This window comes from Schistocerca cancellata, chromosome 6 (assembly GCF_023864275.1).
Source record: "Schistocerca cancellata isolate TAMUIC-IGC-003103 chromosome 6, iqSchCanc2.1, whole genome shotgun sequence".
Taxonomy (NCBI): Eukaryota; Metazoa; Arthropoda; class Insecta; order Orthoptera; family Acrididae; genus Schistocerca; species Schistocerca cancellata.
The window spans coordinates 509859510-509877365 of NC_064631.1; the positions used below are offsets into that span (position 1 = coordinate 509859510).

A 17856-nucleotide genomic window follows, 5' to 3' on the forward strand; every position below is an offset into this window, starting at 1 on the left:
TATTCCACCTTACAGCGTCAAAGGTTTTCTTTGGCTTTGTGATTGCTTGCAACATATATTGGTTTTTCTTTGTTTTTTGTACAAAGCCCACTGTCGCTCCTCTTGTACCTGTTACCCAGAAAGCAAACTTACATTCTTCCAGCACGTCCTTTTTTTTACACTATTCTGGGAGCCAGTTTACAAGAATGGCTTCCAAACCAATCGTTCTACGGTTTTCACAATTGTCAGTGGTTCTTGATCCTTTATTATAGACTTTGTTGGAGCTGCCTTTCAAGTATAAAAATTTACACTAAAGGATGAGCAACATTTAAGATACGAGCTTCCTCCTTATAATTTCTAAAACACTATAGGACATTCGACGCAAATAAACAGAAAAATCCTTAGTGTTGATTTGCGCTGTGTATGCTCGCTAGGCGCCTCTTACTGTTATCATAGTCCCGTCCTACTGAAACAGGAGATAAGCAGTGAAGGAGAAATGCCGTCGTCTGCACTTTCCGATTTGGCTCAACAGGCGCCACGCCCCTTCAGTAGTATTCCATTCAGGCGCATAGCTCACTACTTGTTCCCACTAGAGTTTTGTATACTGTATTTTACTATTAGGCTGGCACGTAACGTGCGATTACAACAAAATTGTGAGCTCAAAGGTAAATATTAGTTGCCTGGTGAGACGTAACACCTCGGAATTGCTATAAAGCTCAGCCCCACATCCCGCTGCTGTAACCCACATGCTCTACAGGGTGTCGACATGTTCCCTTGGCCTGCTAGATATTTACACTACTGGCCATTAAAACCATTAAAATCGCTACAACACGAAGATGACGTGCTACAGGCGCGAAATTTAACCGACAGGAAGAGGATGCTGTGATATGCAAATGATTAGCTTTTCAGAGCATTCACACAAGGTTAGCGCCGGTGGCGACACCTGCAACGTGCTGAGATGAGAAAAGCTTCCAACCAATTTGTCATACACAAACAGCAGTTGACATGCGTTGCCTGGTGAAACGTTGTTGTGATGCCTCGTGTAAGGAAGAGAAATGCGCACCATCACGTTTCCGACTTTGTTAAAGGTCGGATTGTAGCCTATACGATAGCGCTTTATCGTATCGCGACATTGCTGCTTGCGTTGGTCGAGATCCAATGACTGTTAGCAGAATATGGAATCGGTGGGTTCAGGAGGGTAATACGGAGCGCCGTGCTGGATCCCAACGGCCTCGTATCACTAGCAGTCGAGATGAAAGGCATCTTATCTGCATGGCTGTAACGGATCGTGCTGCCATGTCTCGATCCCTGAGTCAACAGATGGGGACGTTTGCAAGACAATAACCATCTGCACGAACAGTTCGACGACGTTTGCAGCAGCATGGACTATCAACTCGGAGACCATGGCTGCGGTTACCCTTGGCACTCCATCACAGACAGGAGCGCCTGCGATGGTGTGCTCAACGACGAACCTGAGTGCACGAATGGCAAAATTTCATTTTTTTCGGACGAATCCAGGTTCTGTTTACAGCATCATGATGGTCGCATCCGTGTTTGGCGACATCGCGGTGAACGCACATTGGAAGCGTATATTCGTCATCGTCATACTGGCATATCACCCGGAGTGATGGTATGGGGTGCCATTGGTTACACGTCTCGGTCACCTCTTGTTCGCATAGACGGCACTTTGAACCGTGGATGTTACATTCAGATGTGTTACGACTCGTTGCTCTGCCCTTCATTCGATCCCTGCGAAACCCTACATTTCAGCAGGATAATGCACGACCGCATGTTGCACGTCATGTACGGGCCTTTCTGGATACAGAAAATGCTCGACTGCTGCCCTGGGCAGCACATTCTCCAGATCTCTCACCAACTGAAAACGTCTGGTCAATGGTGGCCGAGCAACTGGCTCGTCACAATACGCCAGTCACTACTCTTGATGAACTGTGCGTGTTGAAGCTGCATGGGCAGCTGTACTTGTACACGCCATCCAAGCTGTGTTTGCCTCAATGCCCAGGCGTATCAAGGCCGTTATTACGGCCAGAGGTGGTTGTTATGGGTACTGATTCCTCAGGATCTATAAACCCAAATTGCGTGAAAATGTAATCACATGTCAATTCTAGTATAGTATATTTGTGCAATGAATACCCGTTTATCATCTGCATTTCTCCTTGATGTAGCAATTTTAATGGCCAGTAGTGTAAATCTGCCTCCAATCGAGCGCATATGGGACATGATCGGACGACAACTTTAGCGTCATCCACAAACAGCATTAACTGCCCCTTTAATGACCGACCAAGTGCAGCAGGCATTGAACTCTGTCCCGCAAACTGACATTCGGCACCTGTGCAACACAATTCATGCACGTTTCCATGCTTGCATTCCACTTTCTAGGAGTTACATCAGTTATTAATGTGCCATTGTTTCACATTCGGAATGGCTTATCTCGCGCTTACATTAACCTGCGAACGTGTAATGTTAGTTACTTATTATATTACCTAAACAAATTTATTCCCAAAATTTCATTACTCTTTGTTAATTACTTTTGGTGTTGCAATCTTTCCGTCAATGTATGTTTAGGATCCTATATCGTCTGCCTTATTTTGAGGTTGTTTGGTGACAGAAATTGTGGTATAACCTCTTTTCCTGCAACCGTGTCACTGTTGCTGGCTTCCCCGTGTCCACAGATGCGGATGCAGCTGAACATCACGCGCGTCTACCCGCCAGACCACGGGAAGTACCACTGCGTGGCCAAGAATGAGATGGGCATCACCAGGGGTGTCTTCAACGTCTACGGTAAACAAAAGTCTTTCCTAGAATGACAGCTGTATGCTATGACTTACCTCACTGTTTTTTCTCTCTCCGTGTTTTGTGTTATTCACGACAGGAAAAATTTTCCTTTATATTTCCGTATCCGTGTCGACCCTAATAATAATTAACTAATATGTTAGACTTGCTGTGGGTCGATGTGCACATACTATTTCTTCACTCTATCCGTCAGTTCACGTAACCGAGTTGATTCGTTACTAAAGACATTAGCAACTCTAATGCTACATGTTGATCGGTTCGGTCTTTCAATACTCTTAGCATTAACTAGTCTTTACACTCACTGATAAGATTATCCTGCTACGGTCTTAACTTTACGAGAATGTTGCAAACTATTCCACCAGCACGGATTGGCCCGATATCATCGTCACCTCCTCCGAGAAAATACTTTATCACAGCAGTTTCTTGTTTAACAGAACCAGCGGGCATTAATTGCGTAGTTGCGCTAAATGAATTTGCTCATAATCTTAAGCAATGCCGTATTTTGCGCTGCTCAACATATAGTTGTCGTCCCTTGCTAAGACAACCAGCGATATTAGCACATGCAGCTAATCAGTCATGAACGGAACTATGTAACTCATATCTTTGAGCATTCGTTACGTCATCGTCAAAAATTACTGCACCTTTTCACTTTTGAAAAACCTATATCACTTAAAGGAAATGTAACATTCTTTCAAAGTTTATGGTAAATGTTAATACTGCCTCCGAACCCCAAATTCATTTCACCGAAAATCATCAGTCTCGAAGGTATTCCACTTCGATTTTTCTCAGCCTCACTCAAGTAAAGGAGAAGAGGATTAGTGTTTAACGTCCCATCGACGACAACGTCATAAGAGACGAAGCACAAGATCGGATTAGGGAAGGATGGGGAGGGAAATTGGCAGTGCCCTTTCAAAGGAACGATCCCGGCTTTGGATGGCCGCGGGTTTGAACCGTCGTCCTCCCGAATGCGGGTCCATTGTCTAACTACTGCGCCACCTCGCTCGGTCACTCAATTAAAGATTCGGCTTCTGTTCAATAACATGATCAGGATAAAAGATTTAACACAATGGGCGTCTATCACAAACACTCTTGCAACAATAATTCTCAATATAGTTTTAAATTTCCATTAATAACATCTCCTATTCAGTATGAGATTTCACTCTGCAGCGGAGTGTGCGCTGATATAAAACTTCGTGCAGATTAAAACTGTGTGCCGGAGCGAGCCTCGAAGTTGGGACCATTGCCTTTCGCGGGCAAGTGCTCTGCCATCTGAACTACCTAAGCACGACTCACGCCCCGTCCACTAGAGATGGGGGATCCGCTCTTGAACTAATTCATAGAGTTCAATCTTTCAAAGGAGTGAACAATCAGTGATTCAGAAAAAAAGAACGGTAGCTCCAAACGTTTCCCACGGCAGAGAGAGAGAGAGAGAGAGAGAGAGAGAGAGAGAGCGAGAGAGAAAGAGACGGAGCATATCAGCAGCGCCTCTGCTGGTCACAGCACAGTGCACGCCACACAACACAGCCAGCGCCGGCCTCTGCCCTGCTTCTACCTTGGCTGCCTGCACTGCGCAGTGCCCCATTGGATTTTGTGTTTCACATATGCCGTGGCGTCTCTGTGCGTCGTCTGCCGCGCAGTGTCTGGCGCAGCGTAACTTCGCATCGCACTCTGTCGGCGATCGTTTCAGTCGCACGTCCTGCCCTCTGGGCAGTTGATGCGAGCAACAGGACAGAGAGCCACCTAGCGGATAACATAGGAACTACTTGCAAAAACCCGCTCGCAAGGGAACGAACTATTTGTCTCGGAGCGGGTGAGTTCACCGCTACCCCCTCCCTCGGAACTCGCCCGCTCAACGCTCGCCCCACCGTCTCGACTCTAGCCAGAGCGTCGAGCAAAGCGACTCAGGTGTCACTGTGGTCACTGCGGTCTCAGCTCACGCAGTAATACAGCTCGCGGCTCGACCTGCTCGACTCAGCGCCTCTGCATCGGAGTTCGTCCCCACTGGATATTGTTCTTCGCAGTAATGCCGCTATGTATATTACATTATTATGTTATGTATACATCAATTGTTTTTATTTTATTTTTATTTGTTTAAACTGATTAGATTAGGTTCCTGATGACTCCTCTTACTATAGGATTTTTATTATAGACACTCGAATTTACGCTTTAATTACGAGCGAACCGATAAACGTATCGCAAAATGTGATACACCAATATTTTCCTTGTTTTATTCTGCGTAAGGCTATATGCAGCACTTTCGTTTTACAGTCAAATTTATATTTTTTTTTCTTATTCTGGTACGGATTTTGCGATTTTAGGCGTCTTCGAAAGGAAACGTTCACTTTAAAAATATATGGCTTGCGATGTATTTGTATGAGGTTAATGAAATTTTAATACGTTATAGCCAACTATATTGTCAATGTAAATCTCAAGTTACAACATTTTCCGATCACCCAAAAAACCACGATAGTGCAAAATAAATCAATAATCAAAAACTTTGTCATATCATGGAAATTTCAATAAACAATACAAAATTCTTACTCATTATCTGTGTTACTTCGAAATAGGATCAAATAAGATCAAAATACAGGTATAGTACTGGAATAAACCAAGTTCAAAGGGCAATGTGCCTTCCATTTATTTTATATTGTAAATGAGTGGTGAGTCATGAAAAAGAGCTAATTCATTTCAGGGAGTGAACAGTTCTGATCCAATCTCTGAAAAGAACAGTTTTGCCCATCTCTACCGTCCACACAGCTTTAATTCTGCCAGTACCTCGTCTCCTACCTTTCAAACTTTACAGAAGCTCTCCTGCGTACCTTAGAGAACTACCACTACTGAAGAAAACGATATTGCGGAGACATGGCTTAGCCACAGCCTGGGGGATGTTTCCGGAATGAGATTTTCACTCTGCAGCGGAATGTGCGCTGATATGAAACTTCCTGACAGATTAAAAGTGTGTGCCGTACCGAGACTCGAACTCGGGACCTTTGCCTTTCACAGGCAAGTGCTCTACCAAGCCCGTTAAAGGCAAAGGTCCCTAGTTCAAGTATCGGTCCGGCACACACTTTTAATCTGCCAGGAAGTTTCATCTTCTATACAGTCTAGTTTTTCGTTCTCCATAATGCAATTGTATCGTCAGTGTAAAAAAGAAGACAACCACGCAATAACTGGAACATGAATTAAGATCGTATAACGCTTTTTCATCTTTCTTCCTCGAATACCATAGATCTTTCTCAACAATAATCAAAGACTGCTGTCCCAACGACGACGCCTTTCATCTTGGCACGGCCTTCGGCTGCGCGCGTATGGCGACCTTTTGTCCTCCAGCGTCCTCGAACCCACGCAACAGAAAGAAACAATAACGCAAAGCTCCCACAGACGTAAGACAATACTTATCACAGACACGCGCATATTTTTAGTATTATGACCCGACAGAGCTTAACTGCGGTTCCTTTAGTACGAATATTACATACTTTGTGTAGTCACAGTTGTTACCAAAAACCATGCATCGAACCGCGTCAGTGGAGGAAGGTAGTGCTTGCCAGGTACGTGCTATATTCTCATGAATATCAGCACAGACCGCAAGCTGCCTCCCTCTAACCTCTTTCTTTTTCTTTTCATTTCTGTTATTTTAATAAACCAGTTCAGTTTTGGGGACTAGGTATTTTAAATGCGCGGCACATCCAACACGGTACGAGTGTTTTACGATCCACGCCCCTATTGACCAAGATGTCACCATTTATTCTGATCTGAGGGCCATTAATCAAACTATTATTCTGCTGAAAAACGACAGAGGCTTAAAGGATTATCTTTTATTCAAGTTTAATAATGCATCTGTCCGTCAGTGATCCACTCAGCCCCACGCGTAGCCACCTACTTATAGTTCCTCTATTGGATCAGCCACTAACCGCTAGTGCCCTAACGGTGCCAGTCGCTTACTTTTAAAATACTGTTGCTGTTGATTAACTTCGATGTTATTGTAATAAGTAACTGTTATAAATGATTATTGCCCATTCACGGGCCTGTAACTTCCCGGATAATTCACTCCCACTTATTGAACATTAAGAATTTCGATACTCACTCCTGTTTCCTTCTACTTCACAAAACCGCTATTGCAATTATGTCATCAAATAATCGTCGCCCTGTGCGACAACTTGCACTCGCATCTGCGACACATCCGTAGTGCAAGCCATGTAACGCACGACCCTCGAACTGTTATTCAACTAACCACCCGACTATTGTGAGTGCCGCATTTCCTACGCTGACAATGAAGTAGAGAAAAGCATTCCAGAAATAATCCACAGGTTAGTAAGACCCGGCCTGGCCGGTGGCACTACTGCCATTACAAATGAAATAGAGGATACAGAGCGCAGAATAGGTTTGTCAAACTGGAATCAAACTATAATTCCCATAATACATAATTTCTCTGGAATTACACCATAGTTTTAAACGTTTCATCCACTATCATACTAAAATGGTCTGAATGTCTTTGTAATACTTCCTTCTTGATATCTTCCTACAGGCCGGCCGCTGTGGCCGTGCGGTTCTAGGCGCTTCAGTCTAGAACCGCGCGACCGTTACGATGACAGGTTCGAATTCTGCCTCGGGCATGGATGTGTGTGATGTCCTTACATTGTATGTATTGTATTGTATGTTAACCGGGGACCTAGAAACGACGGAGAGGCTTCGTCCCCGCCGCAACCGCAGTGGTCCACAACCCCACGACGACTAACGCAGTCCGCTTCACACCTCCGCCGCCCCACACCGAACCCAGGGTTATTGTGCGGTTCGGCCCCCGGTGGACCCCCCCAGGGAACGTCTGAAACCAGATGAGTGTAACCCCTATGTTTGCGTAGTAGAGTAATGGTGGTGTACGCGTACGTGGAGAACTTGTTTTGCGCAGCAATCGCCGACATAGTGTAACTGAGGCAGAATAAAAGGAACCAGTCCGCATTCACCGAGGCAGATGGAAATCCGCCTAAAAACCATGCACAGACTGGCCGGTTCACCGGACCTCGACACAAATCCGCCGGGCGGATTCGTGCCGGGAACCAGGCGAGGCGCTCCTTCCCGCCCGGAAAGCCGTACGTTAGACCGCACAGCCAACCGGGCGGACTGTCCATAAGTTAGTTAGGTTCAAGTAATTCTCTGTTCTAGGGGCCTGATGATCTCAGATGTTAAGTCCCATAGTGCTCAGAGCCATTTTAACCATGTTTTTCTTCCTACAGACTGAGCCACGGAGAACCTTCTCGGTAACATATTTTAGGCGTTCAAGAAGCCCCGTAGTAACAGTCTCAAGTTCCGTTACAATGTACCTGATTTATATGTATTACAATTCTGCTTCTGAAGAATTTTTTGTTTTTGTTATCCTCTGTAGGATATTTCTGTATGCGGCCCATTATCATACAAGATGCCGTTGTGTCTTCATAGCTTTTTAAAGAGAAAAAATAGCAGTTCTTTTAAACGTGGGATTCAAAATTACGGTGATTAATAGCAGTAATAACAGCAATAATAATCATTCGGTATAATAATTTACTTCATTTTACAAAACATATTGTATAATGAGAACTCAGTCATGGTTCATCATAAAGAATTATTTTGGCATTCACATGGAATGACGTAGCAGATCTGTAGGAAACAAAAATCACGACCAATGACGGCGATTCAGTGGTTGAAACCGTGGTCTGTCATTCGTGAGGACGGCGGTTCAGATCCTCATCCGACCACGTAGGTTTACGGGAAAGGACACGCGCGTTTCCTTGCCAGTCGTTACCCGTCCGAGTTGAGCTTTGTCTGCTGCGATCGCGTCGTCGATGCAACTTTAAAGGATTAACTTTACTCCTTCCAAATCATCAAGCTCGACAGCCTGAAATTCTTACGTGAATATGTCTTAATCGCAGTCACGTTAATCCTGCTAAGTTAGCAAAAAATATTCATAAATGGGTTCGTTTCAAGAATTTACGAGATCTACAGGACAATTAAGGCATCTACGAGAAATCTACAGGTACGTCTATTCCCCTAAAGCCACGTTGCAGTGTTAGGGTGTGTACCAGCACGATAATTCTAAGAGGAAGTGACATACCGAAACTTTACAGCAGCTCAAAACGATGCTCCGGACCCAGACCGTAACCTGGGTCGTTAGTCTTTGCTGAGCGATTGCTCTACTATCTGAATTATACAACCGCGTCTCACGACCTCTTTCCCTTCAGAGTTTCACTTCCGGTGACGCCTCTCCCCAGCTTCCGAAGATTCACAGGTCTTCCGCGTACCTTGCGGGACTAATATTCCAGCACTTTGGAGATAAAAGGAAGTGTGAATTTTGGGAGGCAGGGGATGAGATGTTAGCGGAAGTAAAACTGCGTGGTGAGAAGGTCGTGAGTCGTGCTTGGATGGCTCCGTCGTTGCAGCACTTTTCGACGATAGGTAAGCGTCCCAGGTTCAGGTCCCGGCTAGGCACGCAATTTCAACTGTAAGAAGTCCCAAACCAGCACATACTTCGCTGCCGAGTGAAAACTTTTTCTGGAAACAACGTACTGTCTAACTTACTCGAACGTAAGGGGGTTGGGTTGTTTGGGGGAGGAGACCAAACAGCGAGGTCATCGGTCTCATCGGATCACGGAAGGACGGGGAACGAAGTCGGCCGTGCGCTTTCAAAGGAACCATCCCGGCATTTGCCTGGAACGATTTAGGGAAATCACGGAAAACCTAAATCAGGACGGCTGGATGCGGGATTGAACCGTCGTCCTCCCGAATGCAAGTCCAGCGTGCTAGCCACTGCACCACCTCGCTCGGTTCGAACATAAGACCTCAGAATTTTGACAGTAGTCTAATCCTCCCAGTGATTCACATCATTTTTGAGGCGTCTATCACTCAACTTTGACGAGCATCTCCGCAACGCTCCCGAGCCTACTTAACGAACCCGAGACGAATCGTGTTGCACATTCTCTAAGTAATCGACTTAACCCGCTCATTACAGTCCCGGATTGATGACCAATATCCACGAATTGGTCGAATGAATCTTTTCTGAGCCACTTAAGACTGAATTATAGTATTTGAGCATAAGTCCGTAACGTTTTACCATTAGATTAACAAACACAAAAGACACACATTACAGAGACTTCAGTCTCCGATAATGTATTCTCCTTTACTACGTACAACATTCTGCCAAAACGTGGATAACGTTTCGATTCCTCGACTTAGAAATCACGGGAGTTTGAGGCGAAGAACTCGCGGAGCTGTGTTGGGAGCACATTTTCATCCGGAAAGGAAATTCTTTGAAGGTTGTTCGATAGAGAGCGTAAAAGGTAAAAATCTGAGGGTGCGAGATCAGGTAAAGAAGGCAGATGCGGTATGACTTGCGAACCCATCTCCTGTATGCAGTTTTCGTCAGTCTAGCAGAATGCGGCCTGCTTAGCAGCGAGTCACACAGGCGTTCGGTCGTTGTTCTAGGACTGCATCTGCAGGACGTCTCAGCTGTTGACAGTAACGTCGGTAGTGACGGTTACACCTCGTGGAAGCAATTCATTGTACACCACATTGTCGCTGTTCCACCAGAAACATTATCTTTTGTGGATGTGCGCAGGTTCTTGTACGGAAAGTTGCTGTTCTGGTTTGCTCAGCCACTCCTTTCTTTGCCTGATGTTAGCTTAAAGCTACCATTTCTCGTCACCAGTAACGAACAGCATAGGAATGCTCGGTGATGTTCACGAGCCAGTTGATGACGAGCAAGCAGAAATCCACAAGTGACCATCCGCTGATTTTTGTGATTTTGGCTTAGAGCAAACAGTACCCATACACCGGAGTTTCGGTCATCACATCTGCCAGTCATCGAGTACACTGATGTGGATCATTGTGGATTAATGCCTTTAAACGACCATCAAACCCCTAAGCCTTCCAGAACGTGCAAAGTCATTAATGTGAAAACGATTCTCCACAGAATGAGAAAACCATTTCCTTGTTGTGCTCTGTCTAAAGGCATTATCGCCAAACACAACCCAAATGGTTCCGGCTGCCTCCGCTGCACTCACCTCTGTACTGAACTCAAACAGAAGAATGAATATGTCGGAAATGTTGCGATTGATCCACTTGGTACAACATCTTCTAGAGTCCGCAGCTCCACTCACTATCTCCAAATTACAAAATGATAATAAGTAAACTCAAATAGCAACAGTGAACTACAAATAAAAAATGATAATCGGTAAGTAAAACCATAGCATTCATATACCAACATATAAAACAAAAACGCTACAAACGTATACACCATTCTAATAATTTTCCCTATGGTTTTCCCAGTAAATCTCAATCTGGCATCTGTGTTTGCCTCACTTAGTTGTGCGTTCCAGCTTTGGTCAGTTTCGACGGATAATCCTAGCTATTTTCTGTTTGTTATTACCCATGAGCCACGAAAAATGCAATTTGTCAGTAGTGATTTTTTTTGCCTATTTATCTGCAATACGTTTAAATTACGTTAAAAGTCAATTGTCATCCCCTTCACCAACCATCGATCCTTTGCACAAAGCCCAGTAATTCTCTGAGTCTTCTGTATTTGCATCTGTTTTGTATACAATTGCTTTATCGCTATCAGCCTCATGGAATTCGCTACGTTAAATACTGTATCATTTATATTTATACTGAAAAGTAACTGCTTTACAATACTACACTGGTTTACTCCCTAAATTACTTTTACATCTGAAAATTTCGCCTCGTTAAGATCAACATGTCGAGTCTTACCTGCTCGGAAGTTCTGAATCCAGTCGCAAAGCTTCTTTGATATTTCGTAGAGGTAGCTACATTGCGTTATTCTTTCGACTGCCCTCCCGGAAGTCAAGCAACTATCTAACAGACCGCATGCCAGAAGCTAGATCTCGTGGAGGCACACTCTATCCAAGTCTCACTAGGCATTCGTTTGCGGAAAGCGTTTTGATTCCTACAGAGAAGATTTTACTCCGCTACACCACATGGTGCCCTTTCTTCGTCCTATGACATACTGTTAACAGAAGTGAGTTTGCCTTCGAGAAAAGCCTGCACTTTGAGATCATAACTCTGTGGGTGTTCATTAATCTGAGTTAAATCTTAAATAACACTGTTGAAAATTTTGCAGACTGTTACATAGCAGTCTATAATGACGGGATTTTTTGCTTTTCACTGTGAGCCAGGTGAGAAACTTAGACCAAGGGTAGTTGCTGTCGTCATGAGCCACGGTTTTAGTTTACATGTGGAATGCGGCGGATGCGGTACCTAGAATGTGCGCACCGCAGGTCTGTCTCTCCGTAGACCGCAGGATATTACAAAAATATTTTTATGAGGCGGACGGAAGAAAAATGGGCGGCGGTTTTAATCTAGGTAATCGCGCCGGCTAATATTTCATTGCGAACGTTTGCGTTTCCGCCAGCTAGTAATTAAATGAGCAGGCAGCCCGCAGCAAACGACGGTCTCCGGCTCACTTTAGGAATTCCATCTTCCTGCACACCTGCAGGCAATTCCGCCGAGCTACGTGCGCTTCCATCTGGGGTGCATGGTCGCAACACCTTCTTCCAGAAACATTTCCCTACTTTTAAGTTTCGCAGCACTTCATTATATTGCTTGCTCTTACTTTCTCACATGACCTGTGAGCTGTTAGTAATTTACCTAACGAGAGAAGATAACTTATTTTTTCATCGCCAATAAAGGTTCACTGCTAAAACCTACTCGGATTTTTCTGTATACACTGCCGGAGAAAATAAATGAAGCACCCAGAAGTGAAGAAGGTGACTTAATGGGTTAAGAGAACATATGACGTTATTTCAGTATTTACAAAATAGAGTGAGAATTACAAAGGACTACTTATCAACATGACATTAAAGGCCCTCTGGCGTGGAATTAGCCAGGGGTTATGTTGGGAAAGGTGTTATGCAGCCTTTGTATTCTCCCATCAGGCAAGTTGCCCCACGACTGTTTTAATTCGTCCATGATATCTCTGATACTAGAACTAGGACGGAGTTAGTGTCCGAGCTGGTTCCACACATATTCTATCACGGACATTTCTCGGCATCGTTACGGAAGGACCTCAACATCACGCAGACACGTCATAGAGATACGTCCTATGGGTAGACGAGAACAGTCCTGTTGAAGAAAGGCACCACAATGCTGTCATATGAGAGGTGACACATGAGCAAGCGGGCTGACCGTGACGAACCATTGTGCCGTCAGCGTTCACTCCATCAAGACCAAATGTGCTCTGAAGTCATATCCGATGGTTCCTCACAGCATAACGAGAGTAGTAATATGACTGTGCCCTCCTAAAGACTGGAAGAATGGGACCTTTTTCAAGGTCGCTCCGTGCTCACTGACGACAGTCATCTGAGAGAGTGTAGAATTATATTCATCAGTGAACACAACGCGACGCAATTCGGAAGCAGTTCATACTTCCTGATCACAGCCCCACTCCAAACGCAGCCGATTGTGTTGTTGTACAGGCATGTCTAAACCTTGAAGACGAAAGATACTTTCGCATGATATTTACTGAAAAGTAACATAGGTATTTGAATCTTGGACCATACATAGACAGTACTCCTTCAGTAAAATAGAGGAGGTAACGCAAAGAAATATTTAGTTGCCTCGTAAGTTCGTTCGCTTTTCCGTACAGTACAATCACAAGGAACGCCTGAGAGCACACCTCCAAGCAGCACAGCTAGGACAGGGTGGCTGCCGGCCTGCCTGCTTCCACACTTCACACATAAGGTCGTGCACAATAAAGGATGGTCTATTGATCGTGAACTGGCCAAATATCTCACGAAATAAGCGCCAAACGAAAAAACTATGAAGAACGAAACTTGTCTAGCTTGAAGGGGGAAACCAGATGGCGCTATGGTAGGCCCGCCAGATGGCGCTGCCATAGGTCAAACGCATATCAACTGCCTTTTTTTAAAAATAGGAACCCCCCTTTCTTATTACATATTCGTGTAATACGTAAAGCAATATGAATGTTTTAGTTGGACCACTTTTTTCGCTTTGTGATGGCGCTGTAGTAGTCACAAACATATGACTCACAATTTTAGACGAACAGTTGGTAACAGGTAGGTTTTTTAAATTAAAATACAGAACGTACGTAGGTTTGAACATTTTATTTCGGTTGTTCCAATGTGATACATGTACCTTTGTGAACTTATCATTTCTGAGAGCGCATGCTGTTACCACATTAATGCAATAAATGCTCAAAATGATGTCCGTCAACCTCAATGCATTTGGCAATACGTGTAACAACATTCCTCTCAACACTCAACAGCGAGTAGTTCGCCTTCCGTAATGTTCGCTCATGCATTGCAATGCGCTGACGCATGTTGTCAGGCGTTGTCGGTGGATCACGATATCAAATATCCTACCTGTCATGAAACATCCACCTGTCATGAAACACGCTATTCAATACCGCTTCAACCGCATGCGAGCTATGTGCCGGACACCCATTATGTTGGAAGAACGTCGCCATTCTGTCATGCAGTGAAACATCTTGTAGTAACATCGGTAGAACATTACGTAGGAAATCAGCATACATTGCAACATTTAGATTGCCATCGATAAAATGGGGGCCAATTATCCTTCCTCCCATAATGCCTCATTATACATTAAACCTCCAAGTCGCTGATGTTCCACTTGTCGCAGCCATCATGGAGTTCCCGTTGCCCAATAGCGCATATTATGCTGGTATATGTTACCGCTGTTGGTGAATGACGCTTCATTACTAAATAGAACGCGTGCCAAAAATCTGTCAATGTCCCGTAATTTCTCTTGCGCCCAGTGGCAAAACTGTACACGTGTCCATGCAATTCCTGGTGTATATAAATATGGTACGGGTGCAATCGATGTTGGTGTAGCATTCTCAACACCGACGTTTTTGATATTCCCGATTCTCGCGCTATTTGTCTGCTACTGATGTGCGGATTAGCCGCGACGGCAGCTAAAACATCTACTTGGCATCATCATTTGTTGCAGGTCGTGGTTGGCGTTTCACATGTGGATGAACACTTCCTGTTTCCTTAAATAACGTAACTATCCTGCGAACGGTCCGGACACTTGGATGATGTCGTCCAGGATACCGAGCAGCATACATAGCAAACGCCCGTTGGGCATTTTGATCACAATAGCCATACATCAACACGATGTCGACTTTTCCTCAATTGGTAAACGGTCCATTTTAAGACGGGTAATGTATCAAAAAAGCAAATACCGTCCGCACTGGTGGAATGTTACGTGATACAACGCACTTACACGTTTGAGACTATTGCAGCGCCATCTATCACAAAGCGAAAAATGTGGTCTAACTAAAACATTCATATTTCTTTGCGTACTACACGAATATGTAATAAAAATGTGGGTTCCTGTTTAAAAAAACCGCAGTTGATATCTGTTGGACCTATTGCAGCGCCATCTAGCGCGCCAACCATAGCGCCATCTGGTTTCCCCCTTAAAGCTAGAGGAGTTTCGTTCTTTGTAGTTTTTTCGTTTGATGCTTATTTCGTGAGATATTTGGCCCGGTCACTATCAATGGACCACCCTGTATATGAGGGCTGTTAAGAAAGTAAATTCCGATCGGTCGTGAAATGGAAACTGTTTGTAACTGACAATTCGAACGTTTTTACAACACGACTTTTATTGACGTGAGTCTACATATAAATGACTGAATAACAACGAAAAGTCACAATCAGAAAGCCAGTAAGAGTTTCCTAGTAGAGGCAACAAGAGTCCATTGTAACACACATTCACTTAATTCCAAGTCCTATTCCGATATCGAAGACGTAGTCTTCCGTGGAGACGTCCTTTAGGTCGGTATTCTGCGTGAACTTACGTCCGGTGCTGGTTCTAGAATTTAAATAGTATTGGCCAGCCAATCAGATGTTGGTGTAGTAATAATTCCTGCAGACCTTCTCGAACTCCCTCTGCAGGTAGTAGTACGTGGAATGTCTGTTTCCAAAACAGCCGATGTTTACCATTGCTTACGCCTTTGGGCATAAACAACCTCGGTCCTGTGTCATGTTAGATGTGTTGCCGGCCCGCAGGGGCTACCTTGGCGACGGCGTAACAGAAACCACTGCGAAAATAGAATTAAGTTTTACTGAGATGTGTTGAGCAGTGTCTCTAGTACTCCCGTCGATAGCGTCAAGACGCCCTTTTTTTTAAGTTTTGAGCGTACTGCGAGCACACAAGGATGCCTAGAAAATAGTGTCTTCCGACCAATACGAGGGCCTGGTGAGAAATTTCGCCTGAAGCTATGCAGCCCACATAACATAATTGTCATGCTTTTACTTCCAAGACAATTGTCAGTCGCATTCTGCAGCGGTAATGAAGATGCTCTTGCAGCGTTTTCGATGGGAAGTGCTTCAGCACCAACAATACAACCCTTAATTGACTACCTCTGCGATTCATCTCTGGTCACATAAACCGCTGACTATGAAGACAACACTTTGGCACAGACAACGACCCGTAGACCAGCGCAGAGAATTGGCAGAAAGCTCTGGAGGTTGCCTTACATAACGAGGGTATTGGAATGTTGGCACAACCCTACGACAGATGTCTAAATTGGAGCGGCGACTACGTAAATACGTAGCTAGAAGTTGTAGCTAAATGTTGCGAATAAAGCTTTATGATTTTAACAGTTGTTTAAATTTATCTGGCGACCGGAACTTGCTTTCCGAATAGCCCACGTAATTAAATAAGGTGGATCGGTTTTGTAAACAAACTTTTTCTTGCTGTATACATCGTTATGGTCGACAATATATTGCCATTTCTCTGGAAGCTTATAAACGCTGTCCTTCCAAAAAGTGGGTGTTTTCAGGTTGATGAACTCTTCGAGGTTCAGTCTGTAGTCCTCCAAGGAGGTGAGACGTTCAACATTTAGGCAATTGTTCAGGGAACGGAACAGATGAAAGTTTGAAGGGGCAATGTCTGGCTAATACAGCTTTTGGGGTAACATATTCAACTCAAAACAAAACAGGTTTTGACGGGTGACTAAAGAGGTATGTTGTCTGGTGTTGTCGTGCTGAAAGACGACATCGTGTCTCAGTTCCGGTAGTTTCTCATCAATGGCTGCCGCGAGGCGATTCAACTGCAAACAGTAAATCTTGGAAGCTTAATATATGGACCACGGCAATTCAGCTCGGAAGTTTTAATTAAAGAAGACACCGGCGGTGAAAGCTTACATGTTATGATTAGACGTCTCTACTGGGAGGATATGTCGATTATGGTACGACGACTGGAGAGCCTACGTAAGAAGAAAGCTCAACAACTTTGTTCACTCACTTTTATGCTACGTTGTCGTGACACTGGGACAGTTCCGAAGTTTTTGAAGGCGAGAAGACTGTTCCATACAGCGCAAGCGAACCGTATTTATTTGCGCATGGAATTGGCTATTCTGCGGGAGCGGATCCATCAAACACGCCGAGGACCTGCGGTAACTAGTAGTCAACTGTTAAATCTTCATTTACGTATTAGCAATACTATGCGGTTGGGTGATTGGAATAAGGTGGATAGATTAACATTTAGATCTATGGAACTTAGCGCAGAAGTGTCTTCTAATAGGCAGAAGAAGAAGTTTGAGCATTTACAAAAACCGGAAACATTGATTACAGACAATTCCCATACATAGTATGAAGGCTTTCACGACCGGATGACATATCTTCTGGTAAACCTTCCGGGATGTAAGGTCGTGGTCCATGAAACTGTGCAGCTCCTAACGTTTCGTCCAGAGCTGCGCTGGACATCTTCAGAGGGGTGTTTCTCCTCCGGTGAGTCTTGCCTTACATCCCGGAAGGTTTACCAGAAGATAATTCCCATACAGTTATCAACTTGTCCGGGAAAGAGCTACCCAAGGAGGAAGTCTCTGTTCTATCGAAAGGAGGAAATTTTGCTATCACTCCATCACAGATTCCCACGGACGATATTGTTGCCAATATAGAAGCACGGATTCGTCTGTTATCACCGCATTCTGCCGATGAAATCAGGATGGAAACAGCCAGGATATTACGTAAAGCCGAGTCACCCAGCAGTAATTTATCCCTAGGAGAAAGGAAGGCGTTACGGGAGATTAATGCG

General features: G+C 44.4%; 1 protein-coding gene across 1 annotated transcript in view; it reads left to right on the forward strand.

Moving 5' to 3' along the window:
* LOC126088406 (uncharacterized) overlaps window positions 1-17856 on the forward strand; it is a 992980-nt gene that overhangs the window by 754437 nt on the left and 220687 nt on the right. Inside the window, exon 13 of the mRNA XM_049906546.1 lies at window positions 2670-2778. Coding sequence (XP_049762503.1) covers window positions 2670-2778 — 109 coding nt within the window. The remainder of the gene's footprint in view (window positions 1-2669; window positions 2779-17856) is intronic.